Source organism: Tachypleus tridentatus, chromosome 12 (assembly GCF_004210375.1).
Source record: "Tachypleus tridentatus isolate NWPU-2018 chromosome 12, ASM421037v1, whole genome shotgun sequence".
Classification (NCBI taxonomy): domain Eukaryota; kingdom Metazoa; phylum Arthropoda; class Merostomata; order Xiphosura; family Limulidae; genus Tachypleus; species Tachypleus tridentatus.
The window spans coordinates 53,602,328-53,627,735 of record NC_134836.1 but is presented as its reverse complement, the minus strand read 5'-3'; the positions used below and the strand labels follow the sequence as shown (position 1 = coordinate 53,627,735).

The 25,408-nt window shown below is 30.8% G+C and overlaps 1 protein-coding gene across 2 annotated transcripts; it reads right to left on the bottom strand.

Annotated features, from left to right (window-relative positions):
• Positions 1-1,105: 1,105 nt before the first annotated feature.
• deltaCOP (coatomer subunit delta) lies at positions 1,106-25,408 on the bottom strand. Of its 2 annotated transcripts, XM_076469505.1 has the most exons (13): positions 25,207-25,298; positions 22,128-22,167; positions 21,548-21,635; positions 20,584-20,807; positions 19,533-19,712; positions 18,615-18,826; positions 18,010-18,101; positions 14,895-14,970; positions 13,785-13,950; positions 6,122-6,269; positions 3,311-3,422; positions 2,118-2,322; positions 1,106-1,652 (listed from the first exon to the last, which is right to left on the bottom strand). In XM_076469505.1, the coding sequence occupies exons 4-13, from the start codon at positions 20,779-20,781 to the stop codon at positions 1,563-1,565; spliced, it is 1,479 nt and encodes a 492-aa protein (XP_076325620.1). In that variant the 5' UTR covers positions 20,782-20,807; positions 21,548-21,635; positions 22,128-22,167; positions 25,207-25,298; the 3' UTR covers positions 1,106-1,562. The 2 variants fall into 2 exon arrangements, with proteins under 2 accessions (XP_076325620.1, XP_076325619.1); XM_076469504.1 differs by lacking the exon at positions 21,548-21,635 and having other exon boundaries at positions 25,207-25,408.

Sequence of the window (25,408 nt, the reverse complement as noted above, 5' to 3'; positions counted from 1 at the left end):
AGAGGAACTTATAAAGTCTTTATAAAATGCAGTATGTTGAATATTATCAGAGGGAAACCACGAGATTTGAAAATTAAACTTACACATACAAAATGTATGTATTATTTGTGTATGTTGAAAAATTCTAATGGTAAATTGCTAATTATTCCAAGATATTACACGTGCACAACATAGTGGGTGAGAAGTGAAACCTAAAGGAAAACAAAAATGTAAAGCTTACTAAGTATCCAGAAATGTGTTTCTAAAAATGCTTTACTCTGTCCTTCTGTATCATTGTCTATAATATTCTTCAACCAATATCAAAATAGTTGATAAATAAGGATCACAAGTTGTATACAATTGACAACCAATATCAAAATAGTTGATAAATAAGGATCACAAGTTGTATACAATTGACAACCAATATCAAAATAGTTGATAAATAAGGGTCACAAGTTGTATACAATTGACAACCAATATCAAAATAGTTGATAAATAAGGGTCACAAATTGTATACAATTGACAACCAATATCAAAATAGTTGATAAATAAGGGTCACATATTGTATACAATTGACAACCAATATCAAAATAGTTGATAAATAAGGGTCACAAGTTGTATACAATTGACAACCAATATCAAAATAGTTGATAAATAAGGGTCACAAAGTGTATACAATTGACAACCAATATCAAAATAGTTGATAAATAAGGGTCACAAAGTGTATACAATTGACAACCAATATCAAAATAGTTGATAAATAAGGGTCACAAATTGTATACAATTGACAACCAATATCAAAATAGTTGATAAATAAGGGTTACAAGTTGTATACAATTGACAACCAATATCAAAATAGTTGATAAATAAGGGTTACAAGTTGCATACAATTTTTGAGAATCTATTACTTCAATTCCTGGAAACTGTTACTATAACTTTACTTCTAATTTTTAACCTGTTGTGTGTTACTTTAAATAAAATCAAGCATACATGAGTTACGTTTAACAGCAATCAATACTTGAACTTTTTATTTAATATTTTAAATCTGAATATCAACATTTAAATGTTCCTTTTCAATTTGTTTCAATAAGAACATTAACTGACAACAAAGTGAGTCCTTACACCCTTTTGTGCTAATCACAAGTGGTTTTATTAGCATTTTGTGTACAGATGTATATATAATTAACTTTAATTACCACCACTTTAATATTTTACTAACTGTGAAAAGGGATTCTTTGATGGATTCTGAATTGCTGAAACACAAAATATTCAAGACAACAGCAAATATGTATGTATAAAAAAAATGTCAAAATTTTTCATCCTGCTTAATAAATTTACCACTTAAAGAAAATAAAGAAACAGTTACAGAAAAAAAAAAACGTTTTCTAGAATACATAAATCAAAATAATAATAATAAATGAAGGCTATCACTGAGAGGTCCTAATCAGGCAGTAGCAGCAGAATACTGCATAATTACAGCTTTACTTGGTGTTAACACAGTACTTAAAAGCTTCTTAATGGGGATTTACCAAATAATCCCTTTTCAGGTGTAGAATTTCCTTGAAGTGAAACAGTGAGGAAGTTCAAACAACTTCAAACTTATCTACAATCAAGATAGCATCTGAGGAATACTTTACAGGTTCTGATCCTTCTACAAGTGTAACATCACGGACCTATAAGAAAGAAACAATGGAATTAAAAAAAAATCATTTTATTTGAGCACTAGTGTTATTAACTTACATTAGATTATTTCTTTATTACGTTCATTAACAGCATTTTTTTTTCTAAAATTATGATAATATGCTTTTACTGCAGAGATGGTTTTGCACTGTTAGTTTAACAATAGTACTTAGGCCTAATCTGATTTTCTCAAGCTGACTAAACCTCATGAAATATTATTGATTATGGCCAATAATATCTGATAAAACAATACATGCTAATCATAAGTACAAGAGTAAGGAAGTATATGTATTTACTCACTACTAAGTTAATTCATAGTTTTATTCTACACAGGTAGCTTTCTCTAACCAGAAGTTGATATCAGTCCAAACTTGTGACAGGTAGTTTACTATTACACAAATAATGGTACCAAGAGAACATAACATATACTTATTTTCATTTTTTGATATTTCACTAACCAGAATATTGCAGAAGAGTGTTTTGGAATAAAAGTTTACAGTTACTGGAAAAAAATCCTCAGGACCACCATTACAAGAAAATTCCATAGCTCCAGTTTTATTAGTCACATCAATGAGAGGAACCCTCCATTCTAAAACATTCTTTCGGCTGTCATGGTGATATTCACCATCACACTCGTTTACAATGAGGTTACTGGGTCCCGACCTAATAGAGATATATAGAGCATTATATATTTTTAAAATGTCTTTAAACAAATTACATCAGAGAAATAATACACTTTATGATTAATAATTATAACTCACACTTCAAAAATACAGTGGATCCCCTCTAAGCGGCCACCCCTCAGATTCAGTCACCCTTTGAAATCGGTCATTCAATCACAGTCCCTTTTTTGTTTACATAATCCCTAATTATGTACAGTGGAACCCCTCTAATCAGGCCAGTTTATCTCAGTCCCAAAGGTGACTGCTTTAGAGGGGTTCCACTGTACATTATAAAATAACTTAAAGGTTGATTCTTTTAGCCCTAATTGCTTTCTATTTAAAGAACTAATGATTAATTTGAATAATTTTACTCTTATAATTCTTCATCTTATCCTGATGTCTGATTGCTTCATTAATACATGAATGTATTTTAACTTGTAATTTATCAAACCAGAAATGACAGGTGTTTGCATGAATTGTAAAAACATTTTACCATAAAACATGGAGAACCTATTGTCATAAGCTTAAATAATTGTTCACATCTTACAAACACGCTTGACAATATTTTATCATAAAACTTTATCATTCAACAACATTGTTCTTTTTTAATACCATTTGGTAAACAAATATCTGGATGACAAAAAGATCTCTAAAAGTTCAATTAAAGAAGCAGTTATTATTGGAATTTATGAGTAAGATTACATAAGAAATCTGATATCAAATTCACGCATCACTAAAGCTATACAGGTGTGGTGGAATATAACAATTGGACGAAACTAGCAATCAGACTAGAAAATTGGAAAACAATGAATAAAAGCAACAACTAGTAACAAAATAACTTCATTAAATCAGTAAAACAGGAACTCTAAAATTAATTTTTTGTCAAATCGTAACTTAATTTTCTACACATAAAAATTGTTATTCTTAACCTAAAATTCAACAAACCAATCTCAGTTTTCAGAAGAACTAACACCAAAGTATATACTCACGGAAGAGAAATAGATATTAAAACATCATTCAATTCCATATTTTCTTGTTCAAGCTCATACTCAATATTGACATCGCAACCACCTGTTCCATTCTCAGAAGGCCAGCAGTTAACTAAACATTAAAATAATACAAAATTATTTGACAAAGAAAATAAAACATGTTTCATGGCAGGAATTACCATTTAAAAAAAGTTCACATTAAAAAAGTAAAGCATTTATTTAAAAAAAAATATTTCAAAATTCTTAGAACTGAATTATTTTCCATTAATAAATCCATGTTCAAACTGAATGAGACTGTATTTCAGTTGATTTTGGTTCTGAAGTAGTTAATATATAATTGTGTATGTCTTTCCTCTTTTTACCTTACTTCTGATTATTCTGTTCTTTTTTTACCAGCAGAGGAAAATGATATAAAAAAATAAAACTTTCTCAAGACGACTGTTTCTAATGGAAAAAACACTAAGTGAATGCTGAATGATACACTTTGTTTTTCACATTACATTTAAAGATAAGCAGTGACTATCTTATTTTAATCACATAAGGCCAGTGTTAGAAATGAAAAAATAAGTTGGTACACATGAAAATAGGACAAAAGATAAAAGGAAGAGCAAACAAAAAAGCACCAGCACATTCTTAAGTACACATTTCTGACTATGATAATAAGTGTCAGTGTGCAACTCTTTGGGATACAAATACTAGCAAGTTCAGTCCATTTCAAACACTGCATATAGCTATTAAATGGTAAACCTTCTTTGATCAGATCTGCCACCTTCAATCAACTAAGTGCTTACTTATGCAAGGTGTTTAAACACTTTTAGCACCCACATTACAAAATAAATACCATCATTAAACAATCACTAATATTATGTTATAACCTCTAATTCCAATCGTGAATTTCAGTACCAAAAGAATGGTTGAGCCATAAAAATAAGAAGTGTTGCAATGAAAATTGTAATAATTATTGACAGAAAATGATTATTTTCTTGGGCTATAAGTACAGTGGGCATACTACCCTAAGACTCAGAGAACAATACTTTTAATTACCAATAATAATAATATACTATTACTTAAAGTAAGAGAAAAGATGAAACAGGTTTAGCTTTTAAAAATCTAATTTATTAATTTACTTAAAATAACTTCTCCATTTCCTTTTCAATTAACAGTGTGTAACAGAAGAGCATAAAAATATGAAAAATTAACACATATATATAATATATATTCAGCAATTAAAAAATAAGTTTGTTACGTATGAAAATATACTGGACTCTCAAACATAGTTTCATTGCTCCATTATACAGATGTATGTGAAATGTAAAATGACAACTTGAGTCAAAAGATGTAGCAGTGTGGTTACATCATGGTTAGTCTACAAATATCCCTTTAAACTTTCACAGAGTATGGTAGTGGGTGCATGTCCAACAAAACAGAGTCATTAACATATTCAACTGTTTCAAGGTTATCTAGCATTAGTTGGAATCAAAAGAGAATATATCTGTCACTAGAAACAAAACTGTATTACTGTCAAATGATGGAGAATGAATAATGGAAAAGATGATTGAATTAGCCTGTGTGAGTGTAACAGTGTTCAAACTGTTTGATTCCTTTAATAATGGTCAAGATTCAACATGAGGAAAATTAAGACACTATGATATGGCAGTTAACAAGCAGTAGGAAAACTGTATTAAAATCTTAAGAGAAAAATGGGAAAGCAGTTTTTGAAGGTACTGGGAATGTTAGAGCAGAAGATAAATGATTGAAAGCATTTAATATTTAAACCTTGTCCTAGTGTTCTCATAGCATAAGCTGCAAGTCATGAGGTAAAACTGTGGAGAGAATTCTCATGATACGGGGTAGTTCTTCTGATTACTCAAACTAACGTCTAGATGTACATGAAAGTTATTGTCAATCGTGTCTGCTCCATAACAGTGTACTTCCAGCTCAGTGAGAGACTCTTCTCAGATGCTAGTACAACAAACCATTTGTTTGTAATCTCCAACGCTGTTTCAAAAACTTGTAACCTCACATAGTTAGCACTTAGCAACTTGGAACAATTGAAATTTTGGAAGGTAAAGTCAAGAAGTGTGGAAAACAATTCTCTAAAATAAGCACATTTAATTTGGAAAATTTTTATTTTTACTACAAATTAATCACAAGATATTTATCCATGTGCTTATAAATCTGGTAGGTTTTGTTTATGTATTTAGGGAATTTTTTTAAAGACAATGTTCAATCCCACTGCATTATCTGCACAAGAAGTTCAGCTTTAATAGTTTAATACTTCAAAGAATGCTTTCAAAATTCAACAGCTCATGCTTCACAGGATCACCATAAAAAAAACAATAACAATGCTTACACTGAGCCTCTTCTAACAAAGTTCATAAGTAGAATATATCTTCCTTAACAATAAAAAAGGCCATTAAAGTTTATGAAAGTTTCAGAGACTTCAATAATACACAGTTTATTTCAGAGTCACTCATTGATTAAGTTACATTAACTGTAATTATTGCTGTAGAATTATGGTAGTTCTTCTTAAGTTATCAGAATATTAAGAACATGCTTTACTATGTTAAGTTGATAAATATTTTATGCCAAAAAAAATTTTCTTTTATGTAATTCCAAGCTTTTACATTAAATATGAATTTTATTTTACTATGAAAATAAAACACAGACACCTTGTTTTTAATAAATGGATTTGTCTGTTTAATCACTTATGTATTTTATTCTTTAACACATCTGTCTTCACACAGTACACACACTTGACATCTTTCATAACAAAGAACTTATGAATTCTAAATATGTAATTTTCCATACTTGTAAGTGGAATGTAACTTTCATCTTGACTCTGGAACCTCCACTTCAAAACTCCCACATCAGTATTTAAAGGAAATGGCTTAGATGGATTCTTCAAACCAATCATCAGTTGTGACTTGAACAGTTCCTTGTCAATATTAGGGTGAGTCTAAAAAGCAAAAAACCCCAATGCAACAGCAACATATTGAAAACTATCTGCAGTGATAAACTTTAAAATGATTGCCTCCTTTCATTACTTCCATATCTTATTCAAAGTTCAAAGACTAAAAAAAATTCCAGAACTTTCAAAGGATAAAATTCTCTCTTTTTATCCAGACCTATAAACATCATTTACTTAAAAATCCAATTTCACTGCCTGGTTTACAAAATTAAAACAAGGATTCCCTTAAATGTACTAGCTTTATTTAATTATTGTTAAATAGAAGTACCACAATGAACTGTGTAAATAACACAAGCTTCTCATACTGTTCCTGCTGCAGGTTGTTTAACTAAGTCATCACATGTGTACATGTATGAAGACAGAACCACACACCACACAGAGATACTCCACACATACAAAGAACATAGCAAGTGCACTCTAGTACCAAATCTTGCTACGACAAGTCAAAACAGTGAATGCACCATTGAAAAAAGAACAAAATTATAATGTAGAATGTGGTATGAAGCCTACTGCATTATGAAAACTGTCGTATTATTGAAACTGCACCATTGGGTATTATTTCTTAACTTTAGCACTTATTTCAGACTGTGACTACTTTGTTAAATGAAACGTAATATACAATTACATGGTACACCATTTTCCTTTAACTTTGTCACTCGTATATGTACTTATTACTCACTTATTCACTTCTGTTATTTTTTTAATTATATCCTAGCATTTATTTCATTAATCTCTAAAAGATTGAAATGACATAAGTGTAGTAACTGTTATTGAAATATTTTAGCTTAGCAAGCAAAAACATCATTTCTCAGTAGACTCAAAATAATTACTTGGTTAGCGTGTCTTGTCTTCAATGCCAAAAGCTCTTAAACCTCAAAATGTAAATCCAACATTTACAAATGATTTTGCCTTTACAGGCAAAACTGCAGTTGTCAATAATTAATTTGAGAAATTTAAACCTCCGTTCTGGTGAGTAAGTTTATAATTTAAGATAATTGGACTAACAAAGAAACTTTTTAATGTGATAATTTTTTTGATTGTGAGGATTACAGTACTTTGATGAAAACATTATAGGTTTAGGGCTGTTAATTACATCATAACTCCTATGGTTAATCCATGCTTAAACAGTTCAATTGCAATTTCCAGATGTGCCTGTCAGGTTTAAAGTCCTTATATGCTCATATAAGGGCAAAATATATACTGAATTTTACTATAACCTACACATAAAGAGACAAACACCACACAAAAAGGCATAGAGAAAACATGCCCCCACCCTCCAAAGATTTAAATATCCCAATAAAATATATGAATATTAGAAATGTAATCCTTGAAGCTTTTCCCAAATTGCTGTTTTCAACCTAGAAAACACTTAACGTACCACACAGGTTGCATGACCTAAGTGGCCAGGTCACTACCTTTTAGGTTTTTAATGTAACCATTATTTTACCAAAAACAACAACAAAATATAAAAATTTACAAAAACTTCAGAAAATGTAGACTAAACTTTTTATCACTATAATTTCAAAATACATCTAAAGGTATATCTATATTCTAAATTTTATACAAGTTTTAAAAAAGCAGAATTCTTAACATTTATATTATTTCTGCAATTTCAACGAAAAGTATTCTTATAAAACAACATGAAAATGTCACAAAAATTCTGTTTTGTTACTTCATCATTAAAGTTACTTACATACATAAAACATATGCCACAAATACATGCTAATTTTCATCAAATCATTTCACAAAAGAAATTCAACGGAAACATGTAATAATATAAAAAAATTCCAACTGTTTCACAAACAATTTTTAATTTATGTAAGATTTAAATTCAACATGATGCACATGAATAATAAGTGAAGGTAGAAAATTTATGAGAACTAAATCAGAACACAATAAAACTTAAACAGATGAGCATAAATCTTTGTAGTAAATCACATAATTTCCAAAAACATAACTGTCGTACGTTTTTGGTTGCATGAATATGCGAAAGTGTTATGAATAGCTGGAAGAATATTGACAAATGTATTAATGCCATTCCATTTGATTAAATATGCTTCAGTTTTAAAAGAAATTATGAAAAAGAAATTAATAAATCAAAATTTAAGGTTTGAAAAAATTTGGAAATTTCACAATTATTTTATTGTAGGTACACAAACGTGTCTTACTTTTCTTTCCAAGTTACACAGAAATCCTACATTGTTTTAGTTATATGATGAGATTCTCTTAAGAACAGGATGTAAATATTGTGGTAACTATTTCAATTATGAACAAAACATTGAATATAATCCTATGAGAACCAGGTGAGGAGATAAGATGTACGGTATATCAAAATCACTACATTTAATTCTAAAATTGTTTGATATTTGACAAAGGTGTTCCTAAAATATTTAGTTTTAGACAAAATGTTTAACTTTGATTTCTGTATTATTTTGTGTTTATTTTATAGCAAAGCCATATCAAGTCATCTGATGAGTCCACCAAGGGGAGCTGAACCCGATTTTAGCATTGCAAATCTGTAGACTTACCATTGTACTAGCAGGGAGACTCTCTCTACTACTTATAATGAAAAATGTTATTTATTGTAATTATTTGCTTTTGCACTCTGAATACTTCACTTGAATGTTAATTTTTATTTTGAACATAAAATTACTATTTATTATCTTACAGTTTTCACATTCCATTTTCACAATCTCTAGACCCTTCTAAATAAATATCAGAAGTTTCTTTAGGGAAATGCATACATTTAATTATCCTATTTTTCTTTACTACACCACCAACTCGAACTGTTATCATCAACTTACAGTACAATGAAATGTCTAAAATTAACAAATGGAAATATGTATACCATTTAACTCTTCATAAAATAACTTTGAAATATTTATGTCTTATGTGTGACTTCAAGTCTTTAGTATTTCACTTGTAATTTTTAATGCTGATACATCAACTGGTGCCAGTCTGGCTTAACAGTTTTTACCTGGAGACACTGGGCAGAGATACTTTTGCCTAAGTAAGCTAACACTTGCACACAACTTTGTTTATAAGCTTTCACAATCCAAACAAGTTAAATATATAAAAATCATTAAACCTTTCACATATCCATTTTAAAACACAAATAATATATAATTACTTAAAATATAAATATAAAACCTAAATGCAATCTATCTATCGAAAGTACATAATACAATAAAAACTGCTAAGTGCTAAGGGCACCCCTCTCAAAAATGGACTTGCTCATTTCCCCCTTTGAAAATAAATGTAAAAAAGCAAGTTTCTGCTACAGTAATGACCTTCAATAGTAAAATATGTTCTTTCTAGTTATAATTATGCCATTCAACTTAAAATTATTGCTTAGCAACACTGCTTCTACTTAGTGGGTATGGCTGACTTTAAATTAAAGAAGTATTTATAACAGTTTCCTCAGGGAAACATTTTCTTTGGATGTGCTTGAGACAGTAATGTATAGCACGTGTATGATGTACCCTGGAAGTCTGAAGGAAGCATCTCCAGTACATATGTACAGTTTCTTCTGTACCAAATAACATAACAAAAGCTGCAGTTTTTTAATTGTTGTTTTAGATGTTTCTTTGGAAATAAAATAACAAAACTTAGATAATATAAAACTTTGAATTATATTTAATAATGATAATTTCATTAAAATAAAATAAGTTAGATACTATAAAACTTTGAATTATATATTTAATAATGATAATTACATTAAAATAAAATAACACTTAGATAATATAAAACTTTGAATTATAATTTATTTAATAATGATAATTTCATTAAAATGAAATAACAAAACTTAGATAATATACAACTTTGAATTATAATATATTTAATAATGATAATTTCATTAAAATAAAATAACAAAATTTAGATAATATTAAACCTTGAATTATAATATATTTAATAATGATAATTTCATTAAAATACATCAACTGAAAATTGGTTTAATTAAATTTTAAATGTAACTCAGTAACACTTTGTGATATGCACAAAAGGGTATACAAAAAGTGTACAAGTTGTTGAGGAATAATAGGTTTAGAAAGCTATGAGAACCTATGATCAGCAAAGGTTAGTTAATACCAATAATTTAAATGCTTTGTCACCAATTTGGTATCCTTGTGGTTAATGGTATTTTCAACTGTAAATCCAATAATATTTCATAAGGTTTGATCAGCCCAGGAGACTTTGGTTTTTCTACACTAATATACTAAGCTAAGAAACATTAAAATAGTATAAGAAATAAAATTAAATTAGAAATATGAAATAATAAAGAAGATATATTAAATATGCTAACCAACAACACAATTCTAGACTGTATTACAAGTTTAATTTGTTTAGGCCAACAATCAAGAATGAAGTAATGCACTAAGTTATACTTGGCTTGCCCCGCTTAGTAAAGTTAGGTTAGGTTACACACACTGAAATACTGTTTGGTAGTTTATTGTAAGTGTATATTAAACATGTATTTCAAAGAGAATTTTAGTCAGAAACAGAGGAAATCAGGCATACATGTTGGTTTAGGAAGTCAACATCAACAGACCAAAATAAATCAGCTAAACAATGAATGATTTAATCAAGAAACATAAATTTGTATATACAGTGGAGTGCCATTAAGCTGCGGACCAGTAAACCGTGAAATCGCATAAGCCACTGTAGCAAGTCTTGTCCCAAAATTTTTGATGTATTAAATCTACTACCTGGCTTTTTAAAGTTTCACACACTCTCCATGTCGTTGACACTGACATGACAAATGTGAGCGAGGATTATCGAGGCTCACTACTAATTTAAGAACGTGTAAAAACACAGCTTACAAATTTAATCCTGGCTTTATAGCTTCAAGGGGATATTTAAAAAGGATTTGCTTTAATTTGGGAAATAAATAAAATATATTACAATAGAAATCGACCGTTAATCTACCTTATCCACTCTCTATGTCAGCTTTATGTCAGCCGCCATTGTTACCAAATCACATATCTTCACACATTAAAGTTCATCTGCGGTAAATCCGTGAAAAATGTGATCAATAATTAAAGTATTATTTTTAATTCGATAATCCGATATTTTTATGGAATTGTATAAATACTGGCCACAAACCCAATAGAAATCACTTCAGTTTATGAATTAATAGTGAGCATATCATATTGACAAATTCCTACCCCATGAGTACCAAACGTAAACATGCATCGTAAGATGTTCAGCAAAAGCTGAATGTCATAGAAAGAATACGAAACGGTGAAACTCGCAGTAAAGTTAGTAGAGAGTTAGGCTTACCTGAGTCTACACTGCGTGGGTGGATTAAAGATGAGAATAAATTAAGAGCATTTCTTGATGAACTTCATGAGGATTGTTTGAAATGCAAGAGAGCTAGAACAGCACAAAATCCTGAGTTAGACAAGGCAACGTTCAATGCATTTTGTGAAGCCAGAAACAATGGAATTCCCAGATCTGGACCAGTTATTCAAGCACAAGCAGAGAAACTACACAAGGAACTTCATGGCCCTAATGAAGATCCAAAGTTTACTGTTTCAAGTGGTTGGTTAAGAAGGTGGAAGCAGCGACACGGCATATTGCAAGTAAAAATCAACGGCGAGATCAAGTCAGCAGACACTCTAGCAGCAGAAGAGTTCATCCCTAAGTTCCAAGAATTCGTTGAAGAACAGCAACTTGCTGAGGAGCAGATCTATAACGCAGATGAAACAGGTCTTTACTATAGAATTTTGCCAGATAGAACTTTAGCTATGAAGAAAGACAAGAACAGCAAAGGAGACTACAAACAAATCAAGGACAGGGTGACCATGTTGTTCTGCTGCAACTGGACTGGTCTACACAAGCTGACACCACTCTGCATCGGGAAGTACAGGTCACCCAAGTGCTTCCATAAAGTGAACATGTCAACACTGCCAGTAGACTACACCCACAGCCAGAACGCCTGGATGACAACTGCGATCTTTGAAAACTGGTTTCACAAGACGTTTGTCCCTGATGTCCGGAAACACCTGAGGAACAAGGGACTAGAACCTAGAGCCTGCCTATTCCTAGATAACTGTCCAGCCCACCCACCTACAGAGATGTTAAGATCCAGAGATGGGAAGATTTTCATCTACTATCTGCCCAAGAACATAACATCTAAGATCCAGCCCCTAGATCAAGGAATTATTTCAGCTTTTAAGTCCAATTACAGAAAAGAGTTAATCAAGTCCATGGTAGAAGAAGACAAGAGCGTCCCCGAGTTTCTCAAGAAGGTATGGGTTAAGCAAGAACTCTATTTATCAGAGACAGCGTGGCAAGTGGTAAAGGCAGAATCGATCCAGAAGTGTTGGAACAAGGCCCTGGGGGGTCCATTCACTGAAGGCAACAGAGAAGAAGACTCAGATGATGATGAAGAATTCCTTGGTTTCACCCCAGCAGAAGTGAAAGAAGCAGAGCAGAAGTTAATGAAAGCTGTCCACTCTACTGTTCCCGGCCAAGAAATTCTGTCAGCGTGGTTCTCCATTGATGATGATGTACCAGTAGCTTCCTCAATTTTAGCAGAAGAGACCATGAGCGAAGATGAAGAAGAAGAAGATCCTGCCCCAGTACCTCCAACAAGAGCTGCAGATGAAACCGTAAAAGGACTTGAGGTAGCCCTAGAGTACTATGAGCGTGAGGGAGACAAGCACTACAACTAAAGTCCATGATTAGAAACACCAAGAAGAGGGCAACAATGAGCAAGAAGCAAGCAACAATAACGTCATACTTTACCAAGAAATAAACTGTATTTGAACTATATTATCTGTATTTGTAATAACTCAGCATGAAACTAACCTTTTTGTTTATATTTGTTATGTTTTTAAAAAATGTGAAATAAAATTGTTTGAAATGAATTTTATTTGTTTTTTCTTATTGTTTAACTGCCAGTTAATAAATTCAGTATTAAAAATTTAATAATTTATGCAACTGCGTAATATCGCTACCACAAGATTTAAAATGGCGGGCCGCATGTAACACGGGAAGACAAAATTTTACAATAAAAAGGTTTATTTTTATTGTAATCTTTATATTATTAATAAATCTTAATCAAAATTGTGTTGTATATTTTATTTATTAAAAAGGGGAAAAGTGAACCATCGCAATGCATTGGTCGTTTGTGTTAAAACGGCACTTGTCAATTGTATCTGAATAGTCTATACATTAATATTATAATGATCACGCAATGGCCCGGATGAGGCTCCTCGGCAGAGCTGTTGGCGACTTCGGCTTTTCAGTCACAAAGGTTTAAGCCGCAGACCACTTAAGCCGCGGTTAAGCAGGTTGACCCCCCAAATACTGCGGCTTAACGGCGCTCCACTGTATATCAAAGAAAATTAACTTAAACAAATAAAACTTGAACATGTTGAAATGTTATTAGTCTGTCACATCAACAAAAACAGGAGCAAACAGTTTTAACTGTTTAATCAAAGTATAAATAAAATGTTCTAAAATATGTGAAACAAAGTTCAGCTCTTCTGTGATTACCTGTAACTGTACTCCTTTGTCATCTTTGTTATCCATCTGTACTCTTATACTTCCATACTTGTCATCTTTGATTCTTAACGTTACAATACCATGAATCTCCAAGTTCTGTAACCCACCATCTCTTAATGCTATTAAAGTTAACTTCTCTTCTATGTGAAGATGAACACTGAAAAAACAAACATGTCCAATATTTTATTCAGATGTAATCAAATGTTAACTACATAAGTGTATGTATTCAATGTCATTGAGAAAATATACCTTTTACCTATATTTTATGATGCTCTTTGTATATCAACGTGAAATGTAAATAAATGGGGAATTAAGACAAATTTGTAATCCACTGAATCTAAAGCCAACTTTATTGATTTGAATATGTCATAAACAGTGGTGGTGCCATGGGGTAATATGTTTCTGATATGTAAACTATGTCTTTATGTTGTATTTCTTTTGATTTGTAGCTCTACTCTTAATGGTATATTAAATGTTCAATCTAAGCTAATCTTGATTTTCGTTATTATTATGTATTACCTTGGGTAGAATTTAGGTGAGCTTCCTCTTTTACATATACACATATTTTCATAAATAGATTATTTCTAATTTGTAATAATGAATTATTAATCAGAGTGAGTTTCCAATGAAAACTGCATTGAAACGCAGTTCAAAATAGCACACCTTTCTGAAATGTACCTTGGTATTTACATTATTATAATTTACCATCTATACTTCATATTGATGGCATTTTGGGAAGCCCCTCCACAGTTTACCTCAGCCCCCCCCCCAACAAAAAAATATCCTGGTGTTGCCACCGGTCATAAATTAATTTATTTTTCAATTTCGTACATCAAATGTAATATAAACACTGCTACTTAGATAATCTATTTACAATATTTACAAACCATACTTCAATAACATCTTAAATGTTACAAATATTTGAAAGGAATTCATTAACATTTTCCATTAGGCTTAGCTTTTTTTCTTTTACACAAAATCTTAGAAAATATCTTAAGAGTTGTGAAAAAAGGATTTTTTTTAACTGGGTTATAATGTGTTAAAATCAAGATATTTTATTAACTAACCTTCCTTTCCTAATATTTTGGCACAATTTCCTACCTTTCTGTATGAACAGGAGGAGGTACAGTTTTGGACAAAACAGGCTGTTTCATGGCACTTGCTGAAGTAGCCACATCTTAAAGAAATTAACACCTTTAAATGATACTTCCCAGGAAAAATATGTTACTGTATATTGTTTCTAGCTCAAGCACTTATTTCTGAATGCCTTAATAATGCAATAACTTTTTTGTATTAACAAATGGCTAAAAAAACTACAAAAGGCTGTCAGCCACCATCTTTAAATTTGAACTACTGACCAGAATAATGACAGCAAGTCAAGAGCATCCTACAACTTAGAATTTAGGAAATAATTTGTGTTATCACAGATTTGAGCTCAGTTCACTAGCTCCCTAATTCAGAGCTGTATTAAAAGGTCAACACATGCCCTGCAATAATATTTTTAACATGAAAATAAAGTATAGCAAGTTTTTATTTTTCCATGTACAAGTTCTTGAAAATCTGAAAATATCACTGGTTTAAGTTGAAAGAAATATTTGTGTTTAATTGAGAAATTACTCTTGAGTTAAATTATTAAACTGAAATGTGAAAATTTTCGGAGTTCCTGCACTTTTCAGGCAAAAAAAAATTCCAAGATTTACACTGTTAACTAAAACCTTCTATACCTAGAGGTTTTAAGACTGACACAGCATCATATCATTTGAAACAACCAGTTTACTTAGGAATTCATCCAAAATAATTTTGTACCAGTTAACGCTCACCCAGTGTTTGTTATTATGTTCATAATCCTGTTAAATATATGAATGATAAAATTTGGTAGTTGACATTTTCACTGATTAAGCCTTAGTAACCACTAAACTGACATAAATTTAACAAACTGTTCAAAAGTAAAGTAAAAAGACAAAATTTACATACTTACTAATAACAATTTCTGGCTTTGTTTTTAGTTCAAATTACTTTTCATACAAGGAAGGTACAGAAGGTGGTGAAAAAATGCTACCCCTTAAAAAAAAATTAATTTGTTATATCTTTTATTAGATGACGGAAAAATCTGTAAAACTATATGTCTTTTAGAAAGCACTCAACAAGATCTGTTCAAATATGATCTCAAATCCTAATTTTAAGATTAGTTCTTTCTTAATTACATGAACTTTTCATGATTTTAAGTTATATATTCTCATAAAAAGTGTTGTGAACCTGCTGAAATTTCTCAGATCTTATTACAATAAGCCTATAACACGATCATACATGTTTCTCTGCAATAAATGAACATAAAAATGAAACTCAATAATGCAAACCAGTTTCACAAGTTAATGTTCAGTAGGCATTCCCTTGGATTTCAGTACTGCATCACATCAATGTGTCATGCTTTCAGTGAGTTTGTGCAGATATTCCTGAATGATTGACAGCCATCTTTCTCTGAGTACTTCATAAAATCTATCTTCCGTGTTTTGCTTGAGATCTTACATTAAATGGTTTAACTCAACCCATAAACTTTCAATCAGATTGACATCAGGTGCTTGATATAGTCATTCCATAATATTAATTTTCATATTTCTGAGACATCTTTAAACAACTCCACGATTAGAGAAACTTGTTTGATCATTTTGTAGGCTAACTGGAATAAGATCTACGAAACAACAGCAAAGTGCACAACACTTTGTATGATAATATATAACTCAAATCATGAAGAGTTAAGGTATATATGAAATACTCATGTTAAAATTAGGAATTGAGATCACATTTGAACAGATCTCATTGAGTGCATTCCAAAAACATACTTTCACATACTTTTCTGTTATCTGATAAAAGATAACAAAATTTTCAAGAGGGGGCACTTTTTTGTTCCTCACCCCTATATGTACTTATTCACTAATGAGCAGTGAGTTGCATAAAAAAGTTGATGCAAAGTGCTCAAAGTTTACTAGCCATAATGTTGTTTCAAACCCCAAGTTGTCATATTTTCACACCAAGTTCCCTTACAAATCGCACATGACAAATTGTACACAACCCATTTTTTTGTACTTTGGATTATTAGCCACACCCAACTGAAAGAGAGCTTAAATTATTTTTGAATCAACTGACTAGTGGATACTACCCCCCCCCATCACTTGAATCAATTGACTAGTGGATACTCCCCTCCCCCATCACTTGAATCAATTGACTAGTGGATACTCCCCCCCATCACTTGAATCAATTGACTAGTGGATACCCCCCCCCATCACTTCACCCCAAGATATGAAACTTTTCCTTTACAATTAAAATCCCTGCTTATTCATTAACAAACACTTCATATATTCTCACTAGCACCAATTATGGACAGCAAATACAAAGTAATTAAAACACAAAACATGTCAGCTTGACTCATACTTCCTACGTATGTGTGTGTATATACATACAGCTCAATTTATATAACCAACATATTTTAGTGTATTTTCTGTTAAACCTCACAAAAGTATATTTTTATATACAAGAAATTAAAGAATGACATCTTAAGTTACACAGTTTTAAGACTTATGTCTTTCTAAGGTTGACTGTTTACGAGGCATCAGCTGAAGGTTGGCATGTATGTTATCTATACTCCCTTGTTTCTTTAAAAAAAATCACCTTTAGCAATATTTGATATAGTTAACACTAACAACTAAATTATTATCAACTTACACATCTATAATATCTAATTTTCAACTGATTTTTATGTCATTTCAACAAGAAGAAATTGCCATGAAATGTGTTACAAAAAGATGGTGTCTATTTTTAATCGTAACCTGTTGTTTGATGTTGAAGGTTGTTTGACAAATCAAAATGTTTTCCTGTAGCTTTATACTCTCCATCTTACAGACCTCACACACATACCTTTTACAGGTAAAGAAAACATAGTTACTTAAAGCATATGATGAAATGAATTCTCATAAGAAATATTTTATTTTTCAAGAAGTATTCTAAAACAAGTGCATGTAAATGCTGAATTTACTTACGCTTTGTGGAGAAGATTTTAGTTATTAAAGAGTAATTATAGTGAACAATTCAGTAAGACTGTACACAGCAGTAAATATGCCTAACCTCAGACAGACAGCATTTAGTAATAGCTTACCTAATAAATATTGTGATACTTAAGGAGCTACAAACAAATCAAAAAGTAAGTTCATATTTTACTTACTTTCTCCTTCGGACTTAAGCTGATCAACAAAAAGGTCCACATCTTTAGTTTTACTTCCTAACTTTAGAGCTTTACTTGGGCCAGATGGTCGACTAAAAGAAATTTGGTAAAATGTTTAAGAAATATGTTATTATGCATTATAAAATATTTTTAGTTAAGGTAAATACCAAGGTTCCTTTAAGCTTTTAAATTTCCAAACTTACAATGAAAGTGATACATTCAGTTCCTATTTTTCATATCAAGTAACAGACTCAGTAATAATTTGGTAATATTGTCTATTACAACCATACATTCTTAAAACGTGACTGCTATCACAGAAAATAATTTGAGCTGGAAATTAAAATTAAACTTTCCTTTAACCTTTCCTATAAGTTGTCTGAGAAATCAGACACCATCCTTGTTTTAAAAAAATATATGCCTGAGTTAATCCTGGCTTAAATTTTAAGACACACACACAAACACTCATACCTAATGTACTTAATTCAGACATTTTTACCTTCAACAAAATATATATATAATTGTTTCTATCATTAAAACCATATTACAACGTTCAGTTTAATACTTCCACATGTAAAACATATTTGTAGAATCAGAACTAAAAATACCTTGGTGCTGAAAAGCTTGGTTTAGGTAGAGGTTCTGGCATAGTTGAAGCACTATCTCCAATGACTGGAGAGGGTGCCAAACCCATGTTTCCACTACCAAATCCACCTGATCCAAAACCTGGTGTTCTTCCTTTCTTTGCAGCTTCTTGCCTTGCACGTTGTAGTTCACGAGCCTTTTCTTTCATTTTTTGTTTTGCCTCTCTTTCTTGAGTCTAGTAATTATAATATTAAACATTTTACACAATAAAATTATTATATGACAAGACACAGAAAAAACACCAACAATCAATAGTTTTTATTACACCTGTATGATCACGAAAGTTTTAGTAATATATCTTATAACATATCCGTACGTACAGAATACCTAATTAACACAATAATTTTCTTCAATTATCTTGTTTTATAATTAGCTGTAACTTGGAACATAACTAATAGTCAAAATACAGGTTTTATGACAGATCATTAGACTGTTTTAGAAACCATAATATAATGGAACTCTTGCTTAAATGATATGAGAAAAACTTTGCAATATGCAACCCCATATTCACAAAATTTTTATCCTGTGTATATGTAGATTTACAACAGGGGTCACGATTTTTCTGTTTTACCTCCGTTTCCTGTCATCGAGAACTTTATTTTTGTGTATTCTCAGGTTGCAGATATGACATCATGAAAATGTCATATGTGGATTTAATGCACTGGTACCATTGGAAATCAGCTAGTAATGGTTAAAAAACATTTTATACTTACTACTACTGTGACCAGTAGGTTGTGAGTTGATTGCCTAACTACTAGGATTTCTGGCCCAGATTTATTGAAGAAACATAGAACTAGAATTAACTTAAGCATAACTTATGTTTTTAACATTAAACTTTTCTTTAAATTGTCATATCTAGAATAATTAAAGTGCTTACAAACCTGTCGCACAGCTTGGTAGACTTTCTCTTCATGAGAATCCATTTCTACAAAAGTTCTGATTTGGGCCAAGTTCACATTCTCTCTGTAACCTAAGGCAACTATTTCATCAAATGCAAAAATTAAATTAAAAGAGTTGTCGATGATATCTTCTTCATCCATATTTTTGCAGTATTCAGGAATCTAAAAAAATAAATTAATTAATTAAAGGAACTAAAGTATGATAATATCAACCTAAATTTTGAACAAAAATAACCATGCAATTTTAAGTGTTATACTAAAGTTATACGTGCACTAATTATTTTAAAAAAAGGGTGCGGGTAAAAGTCAGAGCTAGCTGGAGATAGCTTTTAAATTGTTTTCAAACAAACAAAATGTCTCTTTCATGAACTTACAAATTATTTACACAGACACCCAAGTATTTTCAACAAATAATTGTTTAAAACTGTCCCCTGGGTCAAATTAGGGCTTCCAAGGTGTTGGGTTTCTCTAAAAACATTTTAAAAGTTACCTACAACTACTTGACTTTTATTACTTCAGAAAAGATTAGATCACAAAAAGAGGTTTTTACATAAAACATTTAAATGAGTAGTAACTACATAGTTTCATGAAAGTTACTACATCTTTTGATTCAGGTTTTAAACAGGAATCATAATTCAGTATTCAAAACTTAATACAGTAAAAATGAAATCTACATATTTAATAACAAATGCATCATACATTAAAACAATACCCAATAATCTGAAGAGCAAGAGCAACACAATTGAAAACAATTTTCATGAAGGAAGAACATAAAATAGCTTACACAAAAACCAGTGATCTCAAAGGCCATTTATTAAACATTTTCCTTTATGAAACATTCTTGTATAAATGAAGTTACAATGAACAACTCTATGGTGTATTCAAAGTAACACGTGCTTAGGGAAATCTGTAAAACTATTAAACACTTAAAACTGTCACACTAATTGTTTCTAAAGTCTGTATCAATCATACTAAATATACTGTAGAATCTGTTGAACAGAACAGTAGACATGTTCACCTACTGTCAACTCACCACTCTGGAGAAAAGCCGAAGTGTTTCCAAGTCCTCTAAGATGTTACTAGTTCTAGTAGTTATCAGCAACATGTATAACTTTTCAAGAGGCTGATAGACATATCGTACACTTTCAGTTTCCACAAAGGTGTGTTGTCTTCCAGTACTAAGGAGTTTTGGAAAAGCAGCTAATAAACCTTCAATCCTTGCCCTGCTCATTTCTACAAACTGGCGAGAGATAATTGCTGTCAACAAATAAAACAATGCAATGTTTAGTACATGCTTTCAGGAAATACAAAGCTTCATTTTAAATGCTTGAGAAAATTCCTGACAGAGTACAAGTTTTGGAAAATCTGATATATATATATAAAAATACACATACACTTATCCAATGTCTATTAAAAGTTAGTTTCATTTCTATATCAAATGCCTGCTGTTCTTAGTACATTTACTACTTAGCTCTACTATCCATAACACATAATCTATTTAAAGTATAAATATAGTTCTCAAATTTTTATGAAAATTTTAACAAAATTGTCTTGTAAACACAACTTTCCCTGATCTTTTATAAAATTTTTACTTATAAAATTCTTGAATTTAATACACAATTTAATATGATAAAGAAAAGTTAAAAACAACTAGATATACTTATTTCAATAGACATTTTCAGGAAATAATCTGGTTTATAATCATGTTCTCAGCCATTTTTTTTTTCCTTCTTCAAGGAAAAAAGAAAACCTACAAAAAAGCATGAGTATTTTTATCCCTCTTTTGTCTTATGATAATGGCCACAGTTTGTGCCACTTCACCTTTGAGAGAGGTTTATTTTCCAAAATAAAATTAAATAAAAATACACATTACTAAATATTATGCTATGCTGCTAAAACATTTGTTTCCACAAATAAACACAGGGTGACAATCTTCTTTACATTTTTAAAAGATTTTAGCCCAGAAAAAAACAACAACTTAAAATGTGAGTGATGACCTAAGTCAAAAATAATTAGCTGTAATTCCAAGGTGAGGTGTCACTAAAGTTCAGCTTGAAACCTTGTTTTCACTTGTGAACTTGTAAGCTACATAAAAACATACAAACAATTACATATATTTTATAATTAATACCGAACAAAGAAATGTTTGTTGGAATTTGTGAAAGCAATAAAATTAATCTGGTGACCTAAAATATTTTTATATGCCTTTTTACATATTAATATATATTTTCTTTAAATGAGAAAGTGCTTAAACTGTATATTCTAAGTCAGGGGTAGACTGGTCTCTGAAGTTTCACCAGAAAAAAAAGTAGATGGGGCCCACCATGATTTCTTTCCTGGTATCTCATCAGGCCAGTCTGTACCTACTCTAAGGCTAGAATACTTGCTTGGTCTTTGCAGACTGCTATAAGTTAAAAAACAATGTCTTATATAATTATAGTAATTTATTTAGAAAGCATATTTAAAAGTTTCTAGTATTGTATGTTATTAAAATGTTAATGACTCTGTGAATTATTTTTAACTATTATGTTTCCAATATCCTTTACATTTCCATCACTTAAAAAAAAAAATTCTTACCTTTTCCTGGCTTTGTACATATTGCTGCTGCCAGCAAAACCTAGTAAAAAGTAGAAATTGAATGTTTCTAACTTTCTGAAATTAACTAAATTACAGAGTGATGGATAAACATCACAATTTGTTTTGATATTTGTATGTAAACACACAAAGAACTAAGTAACAGAAGACTAGCTGGTCCACTGCTCACTAGAATTCGGAAATTAGCGGAATATGCTGACCAGTTACTTGTCAGCCTTATTAATTAATTACATTCAACTAATTAGTTATTCTAATGAGACTTGGATAGCTAGAATAATCATAAATACTTATTTTAATTAGTTGATTATGCTATGCAACAAGATTTTTACTTTTTCTTGTTCCTAGGCAGAAAGTGTTATTTCCCAGTTGCTTGTATCTAAAGTAAATGGGAAATACCTGTTTTTTCTCTTCAAACTTTGCTTTTGTGACCTAGGAGCATATAACAAAAACATGATGGGAGACTATATTTGGGGGCTGATACATGAAAGTGATTTACATTATAGTTGTGAGTAGCTTTTCGAGATTTACTTGTAAACATTTTTGTATACCTTTGGTATAAATTCACGTAAATCTTGATTCATATGTTGTTTTATTGAGACCTTTATGTAAATGAAAATGTGCAAATTTGCCCATTTTTACATAGAAAATATGTTAATTTCTGAATTTCATTATCCAGGTTACAAAAGCAAAGTTTGAATGGAATAATGGCCATTTTCTGTACTTTTACAACATGAGCAATTGAAAAATAACACATACTATCCAGGAACAAAATTTGTGTTACATAGTGTTATTTTTGCAAGTCATGAAACTAAATGATAAAGCTCAAGAATCGTGAATTAATTGAAACTGATGAGAAATCATAATGACAATATTTTGATTACTTAGATAGCTGGAATAATTAAAAACTACTTTGATTAATTAATAACTTTATGCAACACTAAATGATGATTGCACATAATTTATTATATTTATTAAAAGTAGTTTTATCTTTGGAATAAAAATTTTTATCATGTAAAACTGTGTGACATTTGGTATCTTTGTCTTAGAAAAAAACAAAGGATTGCTTCAGAAGGCTACTGGGAACATTGTTTGTTTTGAATTTCTTGCAAAGCTACTTGAGGGCTATCTATGCTAGCCATCCCTAATTTAGCAGTGTAAGACTAGAGGAAAGGCAACTGGTCATCACCACCCACTGCCAACTCTTGGGCTACTCTTTTACCAACAAATAGTGGGATTGACTGTCACATTATAATGCCACCATGGCTAAAAGGGCATGTTTGGTGTGAGGGGAATTAAAACCCACGACCCTCAGATTATGAGTCAAACATCTTAACCACCTGGCCATGCTGGACCTATTAGTGAGACACCAAGGATAGATGGCAGTGTCATGTGAAAATAGCAGTGTTTATACACTTTATCTGCAATTCTGCAAAAACTAGCATTAGGCTAATACAGAAAACATAAAACCAATTGGTTGAGAATTGTGGTTAAACGTACAACCCTCTTCACATTGATTGTGCACATGTACAAGTAACAATAAGTTTGGCAAAAGGTTAATAAATAAATTCATTACACTGTCACTGTGATTAGTAGCATCTGAAATTATAACTTCACTCATTATTTTGTACGTGCATTTTTTATTTTTGTATCAAGCAGCAATTTCCGTTTGAAAACATTCAAACAAAACTAATACATATCTACTGGTCACATACTTTTAAAAAAACTAATGTAATGAACTTTGTAGCACTTATTTGACAATTAATAAATTAAAATATACATATGCACAATTCCAACTGACAGCTTATCAGAAGACAAACAGAAGAACTAAAACCATACACTGAAATCACACTACATTGATGACAGTTTGCTTTATGTCATAAAAAATACACATCTATCAATCACAAAATCAATGTGATTATAAGAGCTCTCCTTGAACTGATAAATATGCAACTTCATACTTGATTTTTAACAGTTGAATGTAGACATTTTTATTTCATTTACAAATATAATACCAGATGTACTTGTGCAAGATCCCTGAAAATGTGCTATTTCAAGCATAAATAATATTGAATTTAAGAGTAATACATATTTTCATTTCTTGCTTTTGAAGTTTACATGTCGTGTTATAGCCTACAGAGCACATAATTCTTATCATGAATCATAGCATGCACATTTTAATGACACCACAAAAGTACAAATTTCAACATTAAGTGTCCTTTATGTGACATCATTTTAGTCTACTGACTAACAGACAACACACAACAATAAAGTGATGAGTAGTTAAAACAAGTGACCCCTCTATGCAGCCTTTGGCCCACTTTCAGGAACATAAATTCATGTATATAGGTTTTTAATTGATGTATTTTATTAAAATTACCTCACCTCATCACAAATTTCATTCAATTTCTCAAGTTACCAAGTAAAGCAGTCTATTTGCAATGTTTCAATTAAACATTCATGTGGTGTCAAAGGTCAATTTATAGGTAAAATTAACTGTTTTTTTTGTTAATTATTAACTATATAATTCAAATTGCAGTGTAAATCTCCTAATTTTCTCACTGAGAAATCCAATAATGTGTAGATTGTTTTCTTAGTTACATAGACATTACTACAGCACCAAGCTGAGAATACTAGTAATATGGTTTGATTCATGACGTTAGAAAAACAAACTGGTTCAAGAAGTCGTGATATAAATGAATAAAAACCCAAAACGAGCGCTTTCCAAAGGTGGACCTTTCTTCTTCAGGGACAAATTAACAAAGCGCTCGTATTTTCGGACTTTTATTCAGTGACGTAGTTTAGACCGCTGCTTGCAATTAGACCTCTATTATCAGTGATTGTTATTGATGTAGGTTAACTATATGTTGTATGTTATGGGATTTTAATGGAAAATAACAAATGAATTGGAATTTGTATTTCAACTTCTCACGTGAATATAGTTGTCACTACTACTAATTTATAAATAGTTCTATAAGTAATTTAGCTAGGTAAGCCTACATTGTAATTATATGCTAGTACTACTACTAGTTTACTGAAAACCTTATTAATACTTTCTGCTTACCATTTTTAATAATTATAGAAAAATATCTGCAGTTATTTCAAACAGAACTTTCAGAAACTGTGTACGAACAATTTCTTAAGATTTTGTACACCCACAAACTATATCAACTACGGACCTAAGTTACGTTCTGAACTCAATCCACATCAGCGTCTATGAGAAAATCAGCTTCCACGTCACTATTGGCGGCATCAAAAAGTGGACC

Excerpts from the sequence above, each read along its gene's own strand:
- deltaCOP (XM_076469504.1), bottom strand. Across the intron at positions 18,827-19,532 it reads TCTACCAAGCTGTGCGACAG|ACTCAAGAAAGAGAGGCAAA; the intron begins GTTTGTAAGCAC and ends TATAATTACTAG. Across the intron at positions 13,951-14,894 it reads CCTCCTGTTCATACAGAAAG|TGTTCATCTTCACATAGAAG; the intron begins GTAGGAAATTGT and ends TTGTTTTTTCAG.